Here is a 20,753-nt window from a genome sequence, read left to right as displayed (position 1 = left end):
TGTTTTCTCATGAGAAGTCAGAGAAGGCATTGTTTTAGTCCCTAATCACTAGGGGCTAGTTTAGGGGCTTGKTTTTGGCTGTTCTACAAATATATTGAGTTACAGTGGCAGATAGAGTGCAGGAGAGTGCAGAGTTCAGCTAGATGTTTTTGTGATTGGGGTCTATTTTAGTATACTTGAAARACACTTATAAAGGTAAAGCATTTTAAAGGTTTTCTAATTGGCTAAAATTATTAGGTTATCTTACACATTGCTGGAGTCAATTCAGAACTTTCTAGTGGCRTATGCTATGTGCTGGGTTTAGTTAGGCATTTCACTTCTGCAATTTCCAAATGAARTTAAGGCTGTTTTACAGGCAGTTTTACTCTTCTGCAGAGGAAGGTCATAGCAGAGGRAATAGCATATGTTCATAGAATCATAGATTAGTTTGGGTTGGAARGCACATTTGAAAGTCATCTAATCATATGATGTGCTGCCCCAATGCATTGAGAGCAGAACATTTATTGTCTGGAGTTTTTTTAATAGCTTTGCAGAAAGAAAGATTTACTTGAGACTTTTTTYTTTTTAACCTGGAGCTAAAATATCCTGGGACCATGACACAGTACGGCAAATCAGAATTGTTGAAACTATGTGCCTTGAACTGGGCATAYAACATCTATATACTTATTCTGACTAGCAGAGTCACCTAGTATTTATATTTTTCTCCTGTARTCTGGTAAAAATAGGTTTATATCTTCCATGAATGACTAGGAAAGTAGTGAAGGGAAGTGGAAAGTGCTGAGGTTCACCAGAAGCTTCACAGCTAAATATGGGATGGGATGATGATGGGATCTAACATTTCTGCATTTCACATCAGGTTTTGGTTCTAATAAAACCTTTGATTTCACTTTTTCCTGGTCTATTTTAACTGARCTGACTTGGCACAAAAGAGGCTAATCAAAGAATAAAAAATGGACTAGATGTCTAAAAATGGACATTTCCCTATTCTTCCCTCCCTCCTTGACTTTAAGTTCAAGTTCAGAAGTGGGTTCCCTTTTTCGGATGCTTCATGTCCCTACTGCAGTGGGGAGATCCATAGCAAAGAGAAGAGTAGGGCAGTGCCAACTTAATTAACCCTGTCTGAGTGAGGCACTGGATAGGGTCAAGTATTTAGAGCCAAGAAAGAAAGAGCACAGCTCTTGCAGACATGCAAACAAGTCAGCAAGTGTTGCAGGGTGCAGTGTTTCCTGAAATGTAGACAAACTGTTAGTGTGTCACGGTTGCTCTGATTCTCCTTATWAATATCTTTTTGCAGCTGGTTTAGAAGGCAGAATAAGAAGAGGAAGGAGAAAAGACCAGTAGTAAAAATTATGAAGAAACTCTTTTTTTGTAGCGCTTTATTTACTGGTTGTTTTTTTCCATCTTTCTTCTTTTTGACACATATTGTTTGTCCTGGAGGAATTTATAGGTTGGGGCTTTTTCCCCATTAAACCGAAGGTAATGACAAAAAAGAGCAGATTTTTTCCACCTTGATGCTCTATGGGTCGCAGATAGCTGTGCTTGTACAGGCATTTCTTGTGGGATAAGTGAATCTATACAGCTGTGGTTGTTCAGGACAGGCATTCTTTTGCTGATTCATCACTGATTTATGCCATGGATACTGTGCAGGGAAGTCAATATCTGCATCAAGATCCATCAATTTCTATTGGGTCAATAAGTGAATGCTTGGGTGCAGTTGTGTGTTTTTATTTATGAATTAGGGTCTGGGGCAGCTCCTAGGGACAGCAAAGGTACAAGCAGACTTTCCTTACAGATGGGCCATTCTTTGTGACCCCTCAGGTTTGCAGTGCCCAAGTTAAACAATTTAATGGTAATATTATTTTTTATACATACCTCCATGATCTATGGAGAAAACTGGAACTGATCCTTTCCTTCTCTGAGCTCTTTGCATCATGATAGAAAATTCTGACAATCTAATCTGTATTTTTCCATGGAGGATTTATAACTATAAGATACCTGAACAGCAAAAATGAATGCTTAAATGTGATTATAATTTAAATATTTTTCCCTTCAAGCAGTTGACTGACCAAATCCTCTTCCACCTCCTCTTTTTTTTTTTCCTGTTGTGTAACTGAAACTGGTTTTTCCAGATGGCTTGGTCTTTTTAGGAATTTCTTGTTTAATGACCTATGCAAAAATAATATATCACTGTTTTCTGGCAGGCAAACAATTTGCTGACAGGACTTCTATAAAGACCAATTCCAGGTTACATCTATCTTTAACTTGTCATACACAGGCAAATCTTTTCAGAGGGTTTTGTCCTCAAAAGCCTCAGCCAGTCACGAAGTGACTTTGTGACTATAGATCCTTGCCTGTAGCTCCTCACAAAGTTTTAAAAGCCTTGCCAGCTCATATCTTGTGAATATCTCACTGCACTATATCCTATCTAACATCTTCTGATTTAGCACTGCTGCACTCTGATCTCTGGCAAAAGTCAGTAAACAAGTTTTCATACCTCAYTATAGCAGCATCTTGCCAAACACGTCTCATTGATGCAAAAAGTTACCACRGATTTACCTTGTTCTAACATTGCCCTCCTTCCTTGTGTGTAGTTTTAAAAGCAATGGCTTCCATCTCCGGACTTCTGATGTATTTGTATTACCAGCTCTTGGTGGGAGATGAATAAAAGCAAAACTGTCTCTGGAGTGTAGGAGCTTAATGATTTTCGCAGCAGCTACATGTCTGACTGTGCCCAAGGGAAGTGCTTTGGAGCACAATTCATCAGCTGAAAGGAGTATTATTATAGGGCAGAYACTTAAATTTAATAGTCAACCAAATTAAAGTGACATGTGCAATTTTATTTCTGACATTTTACAATTTCCAAAAGCTATATCTTAATATTTTTTACAGACATTATGTTTTTGTGCTGCTTGGCTCTACTATGTTGTAGTGGTTTCATCCAGATCGGGCAGGGGACAATTCATCTTACCTAGAATTAGATGGCTGAAATAATCTTGTCTACAATGGAAAGGGTCACAACAGGGGTTTTTAAAGGCCACTGAGGAAAAATGCGGGGTTTTTTTTCACATGTTTCAAGGCAAAGCTAAACTCATTCAGAAACAGATGACTAAATTAAGTCCTAGCTTTACAAAATGTCTCTTTCCTGAGTTTGGCTATAGAAAAGTTTAGGATTTCTAGCCCAAAAATAAATACCTGAAATTAGGGACAGTGYATCATATGCTTCCTAGTTTGTTTTGTCAGAGATCTGTGATAATAATAATAATAATAGTAAAAATAATAGCAGCTAATAAGGAAAACAACCATTTTATTCTTTGGCACAATGGACTGTGAAACAGCTTGTATAAATTAGAAAACATGCTTCTGCAAATGAAAAAAAAAGGACAAGGTGAAGATAGAGCGGTATAAAATATCTATATCCTTTTCTTAAAATTTCCAATCTTATGGATTTGGTATTGCACATTCTAAAAGGTGAAYGTTATCTGTTTCGGGGATAGAATACGTCTGCAAAAATGGAGGTTTGCTATAACCACCTCAGAAATACAGGTTCTCAGAAAGAAACAGCTGAAAGCAAGGAATAGATGTAATGAAGACAATACTAAATCTTTTTTATCAGCTTTCTTGTGCTTTTTTTAATTCTTAAATTTTATTCATAGGAGACCTGTATGTAAGATGTAGATTGTGTGCCTTTGCCTGCAGCACATTTAACCTTGAGTTCTTTGGATAAGAGAACAAATCATGCCAAGTTTTCTTTTGCCTTCTATGCTCTGGTTGGAATATATTTTTTCTAAAAGGATGCAGACTCCAGTAGAAAATTTTCCTTTACCTGGGCGATTTCCAGTATCTGACATTCTCATTTATACAAGGCTCATGCAGCAGTATTTCTTCTCACTATTGGTACTAATAATTTCTCTCTCCTCTAACAGACAGTGAATTTCCATTCTATTTATATCTCAGAAACTTTTATCCTTCTCTGAAATTATGGCTAAATTGGGCAGTGTGTTCAAGGGTAACACACAAATGGCTTTTCTCACTGGATTGCACTGTGAGACATATTCTGTTACATTTGTCCCCAGAAACGAATGGGAAGATGTGACATGTGGCTGCCCTAATGTGAGTGCTGTTGTGGTTACTGCTGTAACACTATAGCTGCTGGTTCTCTGTGCTGCTCATTAGTTTTGGTATGTGTGTTTGTAGCCTTGCCCTTTGTCAGTAACAATAGAGATCAAGCGAGCAGAGAGAAGCAGGGTGAGGAGAGCAGGGAGATACTCCAGTAACCATTTCCCTCCTTTCGTTTGCCTCAGTGCCTTTGCCTCAGTGTGCTATTGTGCAACTATGGTTCCTGGGTTTTTATAGTAGCCAGGTCAATAAACATAGAGGCTTATCATTGAGGCAGAGTGAAAGCATGTGGAGTGATTGCCTAATTTTTCAAGAATGGAAGAAACTGGAGGAGATAAACCAATCTTCATTTGTCTCCTCCTCCTGTAGTTAAGCCATGAATTAATTTAAATTCTTAGATATGTCTCTCCACTGTTTAGAGAAATTACTTTTTTCACTGGCTTGGGTACAGAAGTGTTGGTTTCTAAAGGAAATTTCATAAACATTTAAGACAGTTGTTACCTGAGCAAACCTTGTTCTGTAGCAGCACCTTGTGGGAAGGAAATCAGACTACAGCCTCCCACACAGGCCAGCGTTCCCAGAAGGCAGTTCTGAGTGAGCATCTGCCATCAGTGAGTTGAACAGCTTCTTTCATTATYGCTATGGAACACAGAGGATTCTAGAGTCATAAAAATCATATCCATTAGGATGATATACAGATATAAATATGTTTTGACTAATTCTTGATATTTTTCTCTTGAGAAATAAGAAAATTTAGGTACTATATTTGTATACACATAATAATATAAAATTTACTTCTATGTATAATGTATTTTGGTTGAACTCTTTATTTATTTCTCAGTTTTAAATTTTTAAAACCTTTGGATTGTGATGTCCAGATAATCTTACCGAGGATACAAGGTTGCATTAACATCAAAAGACTAAGTAGTCTTTAACAAAAAAGAAAGGTTATAAATTATATATWTGTAATTTTGTTTTGCAGGAGGCAATAAGCTGAAGAATCAACATTTTCGCCTAAACTGGGCCTGGATCTCCTTAGAAAAGGAGTATTACTTAGTAAATGAAGACTCCAAGTATCTTGATGTTGTTCTGAAACGGAGAGGTTACCTGGGAGAAACCTCTTTTATAAGTAAGTTCAATTCTAACCTTATCATTGCTTCTACAAATCACTGGCCAGCAAGTTGATAAAATGTATCAATACAATTATATTGCATTACTGCTGTTTCATGCTAAGCAAATTATATTCAACAATGAATGTACACTCTTGAGAATATACTCGTATACACTCAACAGTGAATAAACAACTCTTATTTATTTAAGAGTGTATCTTTTATGATGCTATATATAGGATTTATTTAGTCATATAATAAAATTTTCTCTTTTGTTGTTTTTTTGTCTTCTGCAATTAATTTTTGACTACATAACCCAATAAAGGGCTCTTCTTTCTTAGATTTGATTGATAGCACTGTTTATTTATTTCACAGAATTCAGTTCCTATCTAGATCTTCTTTTCCCTGCAGTGAGAAAATACGGTTGTAGCAATCAGAGAGCCAGCAAAAGACATGTATCATTTTCCAGGAAGGCTTTTGTGAGCAGGTCTGACCAGCAGCTACAAGCATTAGGCTCGTTTTCTTCCYTCAATGTTGGCAGTCAACTGAGGCTGATACAGGAGGTGTTGAAAACTGTTTGCAGTGTCTGGGGAGCRAAAAGGTGTAAAATAGGTTGTGTTATCACATTCTGCAACCTCACACCTGTTTCTGGATCTGTTCCCATCCTCTGATGCATTTGCACCAGGGAACATTGTCCTTGTACAATTTCACATTGAAACTGCTTAGAAAAAACACTCAATTTAAAGCTGTTTTTGCAGAGGTGTGTAAACATTTGCCTGGAAATTTTCTATTTAGGATTTTTTCTAATTAAAAACCTTGAGTTTAGGGTAGTGAGATGCAGTTGGGACACCTATTTTGGCACGAGATTTGAAGGATATAARGCTTAACTAACAGGATTTAACTTTAATAGATTGTTTTGAACAGTGAACAAACTTTGATAATATTTTTCTTTTAAAGAAAGGAAAAGAATGGAAGAGATAAATACGTAATTCAGGAGGTGTTGTTTAAATTAATTAATCTGAATAAGAGATACTGATGTGATTTCTGGTCTTTCAGACGGAGTGTTTGCAAAATTTTCTATTTATGAATTTGACGTCAGTTTCAGAATAGAGCTGACTGAAAATCCAGCAAAACTAGAATAACTTGCCTCTGAATACCTTAGTCTTGCAAAGGGAGTTACAGAATTGGAAAGAGCATAAAACATACTGGTCAAGATGCTTACTGGCCTTGCTGGTCCATGTGCAGTCCCAGTGTGGGGGAAGGTTATAAGTTATATAAAATTGGCTATGACCTAGGACAAGGCACAAGCCTGAAGACAGAAAGGCRTGGTTTGTAGGGAAAGATCATGTGTTTCAATACATTAAATAATGCACTTGGGAGAAACAATCAGAGAAGAGAGAAGTTTCAAGGGTTTTTACTGAACACCTGAGAAAAGCCTTTAAGATTTCAGTGGTACTGTGGGATTTAAACAAGGCAAAACACATGAGTTGGAGCCAGTTCAGAAATAATGTCTAATTTCCATGAGGGTCTGTCAGACAGCCTTAAACTAGGAGTGAAATACCTATGAAAACCTGTTTCACAGCAGTCTGAATCTGAGGCTGGAACTCCTGTGCCATCTCTGTGGATTGAATTGTTTGAATTTTATCCCATGGACTTGCAGATTCAACTTCACTTGAACTTAATGATTGTCCTTATGCAAACACTGAAATAAGAGCATAATAATTTTTAAAAATGCTTATTGCAATGACAGTGAGAGCAAAGGTTCAGATTTCTCATCTTCTTTCATTCGTATTCACTTTATGCTCCTTTGTGTCTGTGTTTTCCTTAGCTTTCACTTTAAAGACTGAACTTCCCAGAGATGTTTTTACTTTTTCTCACAGAAAAAAATATTTGCTAGGGTTTCAGGCAGGATGTTATTTAGGTGCTCTGGAAGAGTACCCAGTGGGCTAAAAAGAGAGAGAAAAGTTTGCTGTTCCTTTTGGACACCCATAATTGAATTATGGGGAAATATAAACTTGACTGTAACCTCAAAGAAATAGAGCCTTTCTACCTCTATGTCTGACACCCAATATAAAATTAATCAAGAGTAATGGGTTTAGCTGAAAGGTTCTCAGGTTGTGAAAAGTTTATATTTCTGCATGTTTTTAAATGGAGAAAAATTACCAGTGATGTTTTTAATAACCTGAATTTCTTATTTCAACAGGTATTAGCACCAAAGATGGTACTGCCAAGAAAGATAAAGACTTCAGAGGAAAAGCCCAGAAGCAAGTTCAGTTTAATCCTGGTCAAACCTTAGCCACGTGGCGAGTACGGATTTTGAGTGATGGTGAACATGAACATTCTGAGTCTTTTCAAATTGTTCTTTCTGATCCTGTCATGGCAATTCTGGAATTTCCTGCTGCATCCACAGTGGAAATTATTGACCCAGGAGATGGTAAGAACCTTTCCAGAACTGTACTGCCAATAGATGCATATACCAACCGATTAGAGGACATATGCCATGAGTGACAGTGGATACTAAAGGTTACCTTTCCTCAGAATATTTCTGAAGAAAGATTTTTGCATTAGGTAGCCATTTTTCCTCTATCACTTTTAGTGCTTGATGAATAACTAACTTAGGTAGTATGTTTTTATTAACTACTTGCATTTTTTAACGATGCAGTATTTCTAGGGGGTCTGTTTGTTTCTTTTCATTTTATATATGACAGGTTTCTATTAAATGTATTAGCAAACAGAATGTATCTGCAGAGTTGTCTGGAGGCTGACTTGATTTACTCTGACAAGTTAACTCAYGTGGGAGAGGATGGTACAGGAAAATCTAGGCTGGTTAGTCCTGGCAAGTTTGGGTCTTGGAGCAAATYATTTGCATCAGTTAGGCCTTAATATCAAGCTCAGTAAATGTAATGTTCATTAGAACAAGTGTAGCACATTCTGCATCAAAACCAAATAAAATTATGGTTAAATATAAATGAAGAAATAAGCTGATTTAAAAAAAAATAAAAATAAATAGAGTATGCTCTGGTTGCTTTGCATCCTTTCAGCTGCATCCAGACACTTGAACCCATGGGCTGTGGTCACACAGAACTGTCCTCAAGAAATCTTTTAAGCACTGTACGACTGTAACAGCTTGAATTATATAGTCTTCCCTAATAAGCATTTGAAGAGTGTTTGGCACAGAAATTGTCAGAGGTGTCTTAGTTCCTAGTTACAAATGCAAGTTAAACCAGAGCATATCTCACATCTGTATTTAGTCATTGAGAAAAACAGTGCTTAACTTGAAAAGCAGCATGTATGAGGCACAGAAATAACTTGAAAATGTGTTAAATCTCTTTATCTTTTCCATGATCAGTGACAGCACAAGTCAAGGTAAAGACATCTGAGTCTTCTTAGTGCCAAAACCAGTTTTTTCATTTTCATACTTTAAGATAAAAGTTTTACAGTCCCAGGGAAATTGTGTTAATTATAAATAAATTCAAGTTGCATAGGAGAAAATCAAATGCACAGCTGCAAATCAAGGAGTATCTACAGAAAAACTAGAGAGAGAACTTTGAGGGGAAGGGCTGTTTCTTAACAGTCTTTTGAAGCTCAGGGCTTACCTACCTCACTGAGTAGGAACCATCAAAAGTTTTATTCTGCTTCCAGTGACAAAAATCATTGATTTGAATGGTGTAGTTTCAAGATCAAAATTGAGAGCTTGTTAGGAAAGCTGTACCAGCCTCTTGGTCTATGGGACATTGGTTAATGTTTAATTCCAAATATAGATTGCATGTGGATGTGTTTCCTTATACTAGCTGAGGTGGTGTAGCTCATTCTTCTCCGAGCTTTTATGTTATTCATAAGGTCTGTTAAACTTTTATAGTGCCATTTTACTCCTAGTTGAATAATTATGAGGTAGAGAGGAAACCAAATAAATCAGATTCCTGCATATTTTGGAAGGCTAGGTTTTCATTTTGAAAACTAAGTTCTAAAGGGACAAATAGAAGGAATGAAATGGAATTTTTTTAGTGTGGCTTTTTGCTTTATATTAAAACAAAAAAGGTATGGATTTGGTGTTTTTCACATTGTGTTTTTGACTTGCTGAAATAGTGAACAGTCTAGATCTTATCAAACCTGAATTACAGCATTTTWAAGTCAGACTTTTGACCTTAAGCCGTGCTGGTAGTAGTTTGAGAAATAAAACCTGGAACAAGTTTTTAATGAAGTCACCTGACAATTTTCAGAACACTGTTTGCCAGAGTACTCTGAAATAATGAAAAATTTGCTTTGTGCAGTCAGCTGATGCCACTTAATTTGATATACAGAATTGTATTCTGTTTGGGTTGCAGTCACATTAATGAAACTGTAAAGGTATTTTATGATATATGTGTAGCCACCTTTTGTTCTTTAGTTTTTGAGAGAACAAGAACAAAATTGATTCTGAATCCCAGAAACAGCATAAAACCCAGCAATCTGATTATATGAGTATAAAATAATGAAGGAGTTCAGAATGCAGTTTGGTGAGTCTTTTCTCTGAAAAAAAAGTCTGATATTCTTTGGAATGATACATTTTAGGGTGAGATTGCCCCTGAGACTTAACTGGCTGTATTGGCTGGGTCTCCTTTGAATAAAACAGGAGTGTAGACATGTAACCAACACAAATCAAATGTCAAGTAAGATGTCAAGAGCTCAGCCTTGCTTCTCAGTGCCAAATCATGGTCATCTTGATGCAGTAAGTTATAGAATGGAACCACAGCTTGGTGAAATCACAGCCTGTGTGTGAGTTATGCTATTGATACTTCTGTAGTAAGCTGTTAATAATTAAATACCATGTMAATAATAAATAGATAGACTTTGTGGACAAATTCTCCAAACACTGTCTTGCACCATTAACCCTGGATAAACAAATCGGTCACATTAGAGACCACTTAACAAGGACTTAGGAATTCAGACCTAATGATCTGATTTTCTTTTCCATTTCTGAAACACTAAGAAATTTTACTTCTTTTACACTCCAAGTTTTACTTACAATTTAGTGGCACTGCCAATAAATGTGAGTTAATTGTCACACTTTAGAATATTGAAAAATGCTCTTAACTAATGTACAGGTGACTTTATGAGGTTATTTTCTTCACAGAATCAACAGTCTTTATTCCTCAGTCCACCTATACTATCGAAGAAGATGTTGGTGAGTTATTTATTCCAGTCAGAAGAAGTGGAGATGTGAGTCAGGAACTGATGGTCTTCTGCTACACACAACAAGGTAGTAGAATCTACTGTAGAGTAAAAAAAAAGGCAGGAGTGGAAAAGAGACAAATTAAAAAATATTTATTCTGTCTATTTTACTATAAAATCATTTATTATAAATAAATAATAAATATCTTCAGTCTCTGGAGATGTATTCATCACTGCAATCTGTCTAAGAGTATTATTGAGTTTAAACACAGTTTTTAAACACAGTTTAAAAATCATCATGGAGCGGTGAAGAGGATCTGTGTTCTTTATATTTTTTGCAAGGTTTTTATATGCGGCCCCATGTATCTGAAAGTGGTGAGAWCTAAAAGCACTGCAGTGATTGCTCAGGCTATCCTTCACATGTTTGTATCTTGAAAAAAAATTATGTAAAATAATGTTGCTTTATTGTCATGCTTCTCCTTGCTCTGACTTTCGGTCTCTTATGAATTATATGTTTGCAGGGCATGGGGTCTAGACACCTGTGGTTTTATTATTATTTTTCATCTGCTATTGAGCAGAAGCAATATTTTATGTAAAGTGATCTGGAATCCAAGTAATTTGTATTCATCAAATTCTATGTCTTCTAGTCCACTGCTATCTTCAATCTGGGTAAAATATAYTAAGGGAGTTAACTGGTGATGCTCACAGGGGCTGCTTTGTCAGTCTCCTGTAATATACCTTATTCCTTCTGACTGAGAAGGTGCAAATGATTTGAAGAATCACACTCTTCCATTGTATCATATGCAGAAGTAGTTTGTCCATGGACCTCAGAAACATAACATTGTCAGAAATTTCAGCCTATTTTGTCACTAAAAAGTGAACAGAAATTGAACAGAAATTGAAAGATAATGAAAATAAAATTCCACCTCTGTGAGGAGATCATTATAACCATGGTATGTATAGTGACTGCTTTCCATTCATGCCACAGGAACAGCTTCTGGCACAGCCCCAACCTCTGTACTTTCCTACTCTGACTACATATCCAGGCCCGAGGATCACAACAGCGTTCTGCGTTTTGACAAAGATGAACGAGAAAAAATGTGCCGGGTTGTCATCATAGATGATTCCTTGTATGAAGAGGCTGAGACCTTTGATGTTTTGCTGAGCATGCCCATGGGTGGAAGGATTGGTGCAGAATTCCCAAGCACTCGCATCACCATTGTACCTGACAAGGATGATGGTAAGATATCATATTATTGAAGTGATACTTCCAATTCAGAACAGAAACTACAAATAACATCACATTCAAACTAGCATGTAGAAAACGGGGATTTGTTTTTCTTCCTGCTGGTTAAAACACATGCTGCTTCCGTCTTGAGATTAGAGAGTGCTATTGGAAGGCTATGCAGGTGTTTGAAAATATTTAGTATTGCTATTTTATTGTTTGAGAAAATCACATGAGCAGTGATTCAGAGCAAGCAGATTCACCTTTCCCTTCTGTCACATTAACCGATGTAATCCAAGATGTCACCTTGCATGGGCAGCCTTGGTTATGTGATTCTGAGGCTGTGTCCATGAAGCCTTTTGGGTCCATTCAATTRTGCTGCAGAGGGTCCTATTAGAGGCCCTAAAGGGGTAGAAGGCATCTAGCAGTTCCTAAGAGGCAAGCTTTATTTCTTCTGCTTTGATGCTGCATTTAAATTTCTGCTAGAAGTGTCCATACATGCTTCCTTTGTCTTTTTAATAAAGCAAGTATTCAAATAAGAGTAACATTGCTTTAGAAATCGCCTCAGTCAGAAAATGCTGACAGAATTATGTTATTCGTTCAGCTGGTTAATAGGAACATTGAGATATTGCTTTGAAAGGGGCACTTCTGCTGGTGATTAGAAAAAGGTGTGTGACTAAGGCAGAGTAGAATCAGCACACTGTACTACCAACTGCTTTCAAAAATTCATGCAATTATCATTGCTGCCTCAAGCGTCTCCTTTAATGCCTCAGCACTGGTGTTACAGCTCTCTTTCTAGAAGTAACATAAAAGCTTCCTGGTACAATTGCCCTTATTTATGCACAGTTAGAAGACTGACATCTCAACTCTAAACTCTGTGATAGGACTACTGATAAGCTGTTTTAGTCCTCTCTGTGAGGCCTTAAGCCATCTCTTGTGACACCATCATATTTCCTAAAGACTAATGGAAGGAATTACATAGTACAGTACTCTTTTAAATTCTGGTGCCAAAACAGACCATTATTATCAGCACAGTGATTTCTCTCTAGGTAAGGATACAAAAGGCAGCTCTTAAAGGCAGGAAGTCCACACCCATCTAATTGCCTCATAAATATTCAGTCTGCCCGAAATTTCTCACCTGTAATCCTGTGACAGAGGTGACTTTGTTTTCTCTGTGGAGGATTTGAGTAATCATATAGTATTAATGGCTACAACAGTTTGAAAAAARCATGTCTTGTAAAGTAAAAGATCATATATCGAATGCAAGCCAAAGCAGAAATCTTTATCTGGCTTTGCTATTATAGCAAATACAATTTTTTTTTTCATTTAGGGGTTTCTGCAACAGTTTGCTTTGAATGAATTGTTACCTTGAAAGGCCAGTTTTTGATAATGACACAGACACGGTTAAGGGGTTAAAAAGGATTTTACGTCGGTATTTGGGATCCCAGGTGCACGACACAATGGCAAAATGCACACCCGTGTACAGCACGGATACAAGTTTTATAGATTTCAGTAATTAGCATATCTGTCTAGGATTCCCCAATAAGAAACTGAACAAATGCAGTAATATCCCCCTATTCTAATGAATCTTCCCCCCAGATGGGGCTAGAGCCTAATTTACACAAGATGTTCCAGACAGAAGGCTTCACCCAAGGCTGSAGCCTCAGATTTAAGATAGCACAGGGCACACTGAGCCCTTCCTGAGGATGTTTGGTCTCTCTGCCCAGCAGAACTCCTAAACTGAGCTGGAATATCAGGCTCCAGGAATTACAAACACGTGGGCTAAAGGGTACAGGCGGATGCATAGAGGGTACAGAAAGCATAAAAAGGAAAAGCAAAAATCATCAGGCATCAGAATAATTTTGATGAATTCACAAACTTTAAAGTTTGTACATAGCGGAGTATAAAATATTTGAAGAGTAGCTGTTAAAAGCTATGTATTCATTAAGAAGCTGATTATCCAACTTTTGAAGGTGTTATGACTGCTTAAAATATATATGGAAAGTTTGGCATGGGGAGAATGATTCTCCAAGACATTAGTTAATATCAGCAATAAGCTGAAATTAGACCATCTTACTTCAGTGGGAATCTCCTAGTCACAGCAAAGTATAAAACTTAACATTTTATGGAACTCCCACAAAATATTAGGGAGGTTAATGAGGAATCTCCTTTTACACTGCCATTGGAAAACAAAAGTAATTTGGTTTGTGTACCACTGATCAATTTTAAGTTTCTGCATTTATGAGCACAAATTGCCTCAGTGCTACAAACTTATGCACAATTTAACGAAGAATAATCTTATGGGATTTTATTAAAGCTGAGGAAGTGTCTGGGACAGAATATTTTCATTATGTAACAACTGAAATATCTATGTTTGTTGGTCGGATTAAACAATATTTGCGATACTGAAAGATAAGGGGACTTTGAAGGACTGATTTGGAACACTTTTTTACAAACATTCACTTGTCTTTTTACACCCTAAGTGTCACATATGTGATATTTGAAATGTGACAGAACTCCTTTTTAGCTTTCTGTGTCAGTGAAAGAACTCCCCCAAAGAATTCCAGAACATTAAAAATTTACTGACAATTCACTTACCAGTAAAATTTTCTATCACATGCTTTTTAGTTTGCATAAAAGCGTAAAGCATGGAACAGAAAAGTTTTGTTTTGTCTGAGAGCTGTTGCACTGCCTGTTCTGTAAAAAGCAAAATACAGGTTATAGAGAAGATAATTATAAGTTCCACTCCCATATTTATTTATGCATTTACACACACACACACACACACACACACACACACACACACACACACATATATATGGACATATTTATGTAATGTGTGTGCAATTTAGCACCACAGCAGTCATGACCAAAATTCTACATAAATAAGCAGAGGATTTTCAACAGCTCTGGTTATTTTTAAAATAATAAACAGAAATAATTTTAATAAGTTAAAACATTGGGGTATGTGAAAGRTAAAGAATTTTTCTTTAACTTTTAACAGTAAAATTTAATTCATAAAATGTCTAAGATTGAAGTGGCTAGAAGCTTTAGCACATATATAATAGTATATTATTTATTATATTGCTATAATGCTAATTTCTGTGGTCCACTTTAGCCTCTACTTCACATCTACTGATATATTTTCCCCACTGTTTGTTTAAATTCCTCTTCTACTTAACTGAGTTTTTTTTTGGACAAATGTCTCTGTATATCAAGTGATGTCTCCAAGTACTGTGACTGGATTAACATCATGCATTGACTTCTTCAGGTCAAGCAATAGAAACAGTAAAGGTCTAAGTTTGATAAYACTACATGAGATCTTTCCTATGGAACTAAAGTCAGCCCTAGCAACACTGCCTTATCTCCCCTGGCATCCAATGCAAGTTAATAAGGAAACACCCACCTTCAGTACCTACCATCAAAGTCTTCTATTTCTAGAGAATGCCCTTGGAGTCTGACTAAAATAGCTGAGTTGCTCTATAATCATGACAACAAACAAAAAGTAAGAGGTGTGCTCAACTTTCTAGTGAACTACAGTGTATTCAATAAATTCCAGGCAACTGAAAATTTTAATTGGGGATTATATAGTTGTGCTGCCAAAGCAAAACCTGGGTAAAAAAAATCATAGTGTGTAGGATATGCACTGGTGTATTTATATATTGTGAATGGTGGCTTTCAAATTGGTGCTGCTGTTGAGACATTTTCTAATTYGGAAGGGACTTTTCCTAGTAAGTACTGAAGTCAGAGACAGATAGAAAAGAAGAAAATGATTAAGTTAATGAAGTAAGCAGCAGAATAAACTTCACATGGAAATCTTGGATTTGAAGTTACCTATGCCACTACAATAAGGGCGCTAAAAGGTAAAAACGTGGTTTGTTTGAGTCAAATGTGGTAGTTACCAACCATGAACTGTGAAAGAAAAGCATTCAGGGAAAACACCTATGCAAATCATCCACTTCTGGGGTGGCAGTGATCTCACTTGGTATTAGCCTCTATACCTTTAGACATGTGATTCAAATGGGCTATAGCAGGATTCTTCTATAGTTAATGAAAATGAAACATCCCATCCTAGGACATGAATCTAAACTGTTGAGATCTGTCACCAGAGGTGCACGATGCATCTGAATACATTGATTTACTACAGTAGATGTAAACCTTACTTTAGAAATTCAATTTGCCAGACCATGCAAAGTTATAAGCACTATTGGGCATGAAGGAAATATTTTCTTTTCAATTTTGTTTTGAATCTGTATCTACTATGAAGTGCCATAAAACAGCAAATGGATATATAACTATCCTACTTCATAAAATAATTATGGTCTCTACAGAAAAATCTAACAGAATCTATTTGAAACCTAAAGAAACAAATGCTGAAGAGTGTTTCAATAGGTATTTAGAAACTGAAGCATTTTCCATAATTATGTTTAAATTACAAAATCTAGCCAGAACAGATGGGCTGAACTACTTGTCTTCATGCATCTCAAGGATCTGGGGGATGAAGAGGAACCCCTGAAGAATCTGAGGTCAATTGGTTGGTTCAGGACAGACCTRTCCTGCATGGAGAGCAGAGTTCAGCATAAAGCTCATTTGAAGGAGGCACTTTACATAATAGATAAATATTATGCATCTAGGAAAAGGAAGATGAGGTTAATGTGCACTTTTCATTCCCCTTCGAGAGAAAAATCCTGGAATTTAGTTTCTGACTCATGAAAACACTCATACGCTAGTCTTCCATGGAAATGTCTTAATCCTCAGGCACTTAGCAACTAAGCTAGATCAGCCTGTAAGTTAACTCTGTTTTTCCAGCTGAAGTGGTGACTCTGAAACTATTTCATAGAGAGAGAGAAAAAATGAGATCTAAGTCTTTTGTTAATATTCATCTAGAAATAAAGAGCCTGTAATTTGTTTCCAGCACTAACAATGTTGCTGTGTTGTTTGCATCAAGTCTGATACAAAATAACAAGATTTGAGTCCAAGCTCTTCTCTTTCATAGCCCCAATATTTTGACTGCTGTGCTAATTTTTTACTTACTTGATTTGTGTTGTGGGCAAATTTAAAACTCTTTGTTTGTAATCATACTTGGAAACCTGAAGAGGTGTGACAAATGCAGAGCTGGAATTTTGCACCTAAGGGGAGACTACTCACAGTTATTTTGTTTGCTGCAAGTTTTTTCTCAATGTTCCTCTCCCCATGTGATTTTAATCCATGCTACTGTGTTGCCATGAGAGCACACAGCCTTACAGCCAGGCTGACACACAGTCATCCTGCCTCAGTGGAATTGTTGAAGCCTCATGCTGTTCACAGCATGAAGTACATTAAATACATTTGTTCCACTTCATTCACATTAGATGGGCAAGAAGCCTCTCAAACTTCTTGACATTTCTGCATCGAGGCTGGGAAAACAAAGAACCCTGGTTTATGTCAGAGGTTTGCTGACCATTATCATTTTACCTGCTCAAYAAAATCAATCACTCATATCATCCATGAGGCTAGCACTATCTGGGAATGTTTTGGGAATGAGTAAACTGGTTAATGGTATCTTAATGCAGAAAGGCAATGTTAGCGGTCAAACAGAACAGATTAATTATTGCGTCTTCTGGAGATTTCTTTATAACACCTGCTGTCACTCTCCTTACACTCAATTAAATTTTGAAAATGCTTAGACTATATTCTGGGAATTGGTAGCCACTAACACTTGTCCAACTTCCTTGGAGMAGTAAGGTGCATATTAATGTTTACTATCAACAGCTTGAAAAGTCAGCTGCAATGTTACATTATAAATATATGCTTTGCATTGTCTCCTAGCACACCGACAGTATGAACTAACTATCATTGTGTTTACTGAGCCAAATTTACAGCCTATGATGAATACATATTTTATTAGTAATATAGTTTATCACAGGAACATCTTTATCTCACAAGGCTGGTGAGAATCTCCTTATTTCCACTCCTTTCCAAGGCAGGCAGTCAAATGTGTCTTTTTCTCTTTGCCAGTAGGTATGCCAGACCTTAAACTGAACAGGTAATTGATTGATCTTGTTAGTTAACCAAGATTTACTAGTYTATTAGTCCAATTTTAATTATAACCTGCACACTACAGGCAGAGCATCCCCACTGTTATGTTACGGTTTGGAGTCCTGATTTGGCCAGCTATCCATCACCACTCTCTGGACATGACTAAAATAGGGAACTAATTCTTTTTTCCTCTGTGCATGCATCTCTGACTACTTTCTCCCTTTTATGTTTTTAYAGTGCTTGTGAGTCTGATGCCTCTGGCACTTCTGTGTAGCATTTAACTTCTTTTGTCCTCTCATTAATTAAAATCTCCATATGACCGCTCCCCTTTCCCCAGTCTGTGGCAGGTGGCCAGATTGGCAACTAATCAAGGGAAAAAGTGGATGACAGCCAGTTTATGACACATAYTATACTCCCAGTTTTCTTTACTAATAACTTCTTATTATCACCAGTTCAACAGAGTGAAAAATGTGCAATTTATGATGATAGCCTTAAAGATTTCATAAAATCCCTGTTTGCTGCCTAACACAGAAATAAATTAATATCATATCTTGCAGCAGGGTATTCTACAGAGTAACCAGGCACATTTATGATTTGCTTTGTTAGCATTATTTGTTGCTTACAGTTTATTATGTATGTGTCCCATTTATAAGTGTGTATGTACATATGTATGTGTATGGGATCTACAGGTGTTGGATTAATCTCATCTTTATGTATCTGCTTAATAACAAGGTATATAGTCTTGCCTTATGATCTAGGCTCTTTCAATAGATGAGGAGGATGGAACATGACCTCCAGACAGTAGTTTGTCACATCTATTTCGGGTGGCTTTTTTACAGGATGCAGCTGGTGGAGCACAGAGCTCTTCAGCCTTCACTGCTGCATGTTTTTGAATGGGTAACTTACATGCATTGCTACACTTCTGTGTGAATTTCAGTAATATTTCAAGGAGAGTGTTAAAATACAGAAAACTTGTAGTTATGAACTCAGGTTGCACAAAATAATCGGTAAGCAGAAGACATGAGATTACATGAACTATAGAAAAAAATTATACCTTCAGTTAAATCTAGAATGAGTTTAATGAAGTRGTGTTCTTATGGTTGTAAGTAGTGAATTTTGTGACCTAATGAGTCCTTTGGGTGTCTAAGATTTGCATAATCAAGTTGAGTAGGATGTCTTGGTGCATTTAGTTTTCCTAAGGCTCCTTCAACCATCTTCCTTCCTTTGAATCTCCTCATGCTGAGACTTTGCCATTTTGCTCATAGTCTTTGAAGACCCAAAAAGTCCTGAACACTGTAACCACTGTAATCCACTGGGATTTGATGCCATCCAGTCTCCTTTTGAGTGTGTAAATCCTCAAAAGATTAACTCAATTGCTAACTCTCTTCACTGTAAAGACACTSTCTCCCATGCAAATGGAATCTGAAGTCCAAAAGACATAATTCACAAAGTTTTAACATACAGCAGAGCATATTTGCTTTTGTTAGAGCTCTGCTTTTGTGGTTTCGTAATTCTGGCTGTTGYTCTCTTTTCCCTTCTGCTCTGTCTTATCTGTGGATTCCCATCCTTGATGGTAGCTTTGCTAAAGGGATAGTGAAAAATCTCTTTCATACTTTCCTTTTGAAGCCTCAGAGCTAAATATGTTCTGACTTTAYGTGGACAAAAAAGCCTATAAGAAATTGTTTCCATTGGTTAAGCAAACTCAACATAATTAGCATTGTGACTGAATAGTAAAAGAGCAAAAATCTAAAGTCAGATCAGCTTGGCTACATACTATATGGCTACATACAATATCTTWACATAGCCTGAGTTCTAAAATGCTTCTGAACTTTTCATACCATTTCTGTTTGTAGTCCTCATTTTTATCTCATGTGTGAATCACTGACTGYAAGCTCCTTCAAGCTTGGCCTCCTTGTGGAATACCTTGTGTGTGGTATATTTAAATACTACCGCCAAGCCTTCCCATTTATCTGCCTCTGTTTCATCAGTTTGTTGAGAATTTGTTACTGATCTCGTTTCCCAGGTCTGTTACATAAAAATAATCTATTTCATTTTAGAAATAGAACATGTAGAAGATTCTGGGTTGGCTTCATGCTCTGTGGGAGGTATAGGCAGTAGGAAAAAGGTGTGTGAAATTCAGATGGTTGCTGCAGCCAATATGATCATTTTTGGGTGTGTCTGCAGATTCCAGTGTTTCTTTCTTCATCTCTTAGTCTTTATATTTTTATTTCCATTGGTAATTGAGGCAATTACTTCATTATGGAATGGTTTAGGCAAGTGATTGGAGCCTGATATATTTACAGCAGGAAAAATCTTTTGGCCCTGTCCTCAGACTGAACATTGGAAAWACTCCTCCAGCACCTGTAATAGTTCCAGTGATATTGAGGTCTGTGGGTTATACCCTGAACATGTGTGGAAGAATCATAGCAACACTACTCTGCTACTAAAAATTTTCATGTGTTTGTTAGTTCACCAATATATGAATTTGGTGTTTTGCAAAGGTAGCAATGATTCTTAGCAAAGCAACAAAGATAAATTGATTGCTTCATGGGAAGGTGATTTATTAGAGTCAACCTCTCACATTAGCCTTTCTGCTAACATGCCATTTGTAGCTGGGAAACAATTTAAGACTGCTCATTACAATCTAGTACRTAATAGTTAACTAATTGTTGAAAAATTCATTTTCACATTAAAGGCAGACATCTTCAACAAGTTGAGCTTGACCTCAAATACTCAGGTGTCTTTATTRTCCATTGTTCAGGAATATGCTCTAGCTTATCGAGCTGTTACTGAACCATTTATGATTGGCAGCTGGGCATTAAGCAAAATCAGAATAAGATCTGGTCTCCAGGCTACAAGGAGCGCTGCAGGCTGCCAAGAAGGAAAATGCAGGTGACCAGAGATGGGGTGTCACTTTAGCCATCTCATTGCCATCCTCAGCCTTGCAGTCTGCTTCCTTTTGCATGCTATTTTGCTCACATTTGAGTTGTGCATTTTGATGTAGCAGAAAGTTTAGGTTTGGGTTCCAGACCTGCCAGGCTGGTGCTGCTTGTGGTGATAACTGTCTCTAGGGAAGCTGCAGCATGGATGCACTTCAACATCAATGGTGAGTTAAAATGTAAAATTTTGTGCTA

General features: G+C 36.8%; 1 protein-coding gene across 1 annotated transcript in view; it reads left to right on the top strand.

The window, feature by feature from the left end:
• FREM2 (FRAS1 related extracellular matrix 2) overlaps positions 1-20,753 on the top strand; it is a 132,296-nt gene that overhangs the window by 63,527 nt on the left and 48,016 nt on the right. Inside the window, exons 3-6 of the mRNA XM_057376833.1 lie at positions 5,099-5,245; positions 7,429-7,659; positions 10,339-10,464; positions 11,365-11,616. Of these exons, the coding sequence (XP_057232816.1) occupies positions 5,099-5,245; positions 7,429-7,659; positions 10,339-10,464; positions 11,365-11,616 (756 nt within the window). The remainder of the gene's footprint in view (positions 1-5,098; positions 5,246-7,428; positions 7,660-10,338; positions 10,465-11,364; positions 11,617-20,753) is intronic.

The sequence above is a fragment of the Malurus melanocephalus genome, unplaced genomic scaffold (genome assembly GCF_030028575.1).
Source record: "Malurus melanocephalus ecotype Western Australia unplaced genomic scaffold, MMel_1.1 scaffold_292, whole genome shotgun sequence".
Lineage (NCBI taxonomy): Eukaryota > Metazoa > Chordata > Aves > Passeriformes > Maluridae > Malurus > Malurus melanocephalus.
Note: the sequence above shows the minus strand (reverse complement) of the source record. Positions and strands in the feature narration are given on the sequence as shown.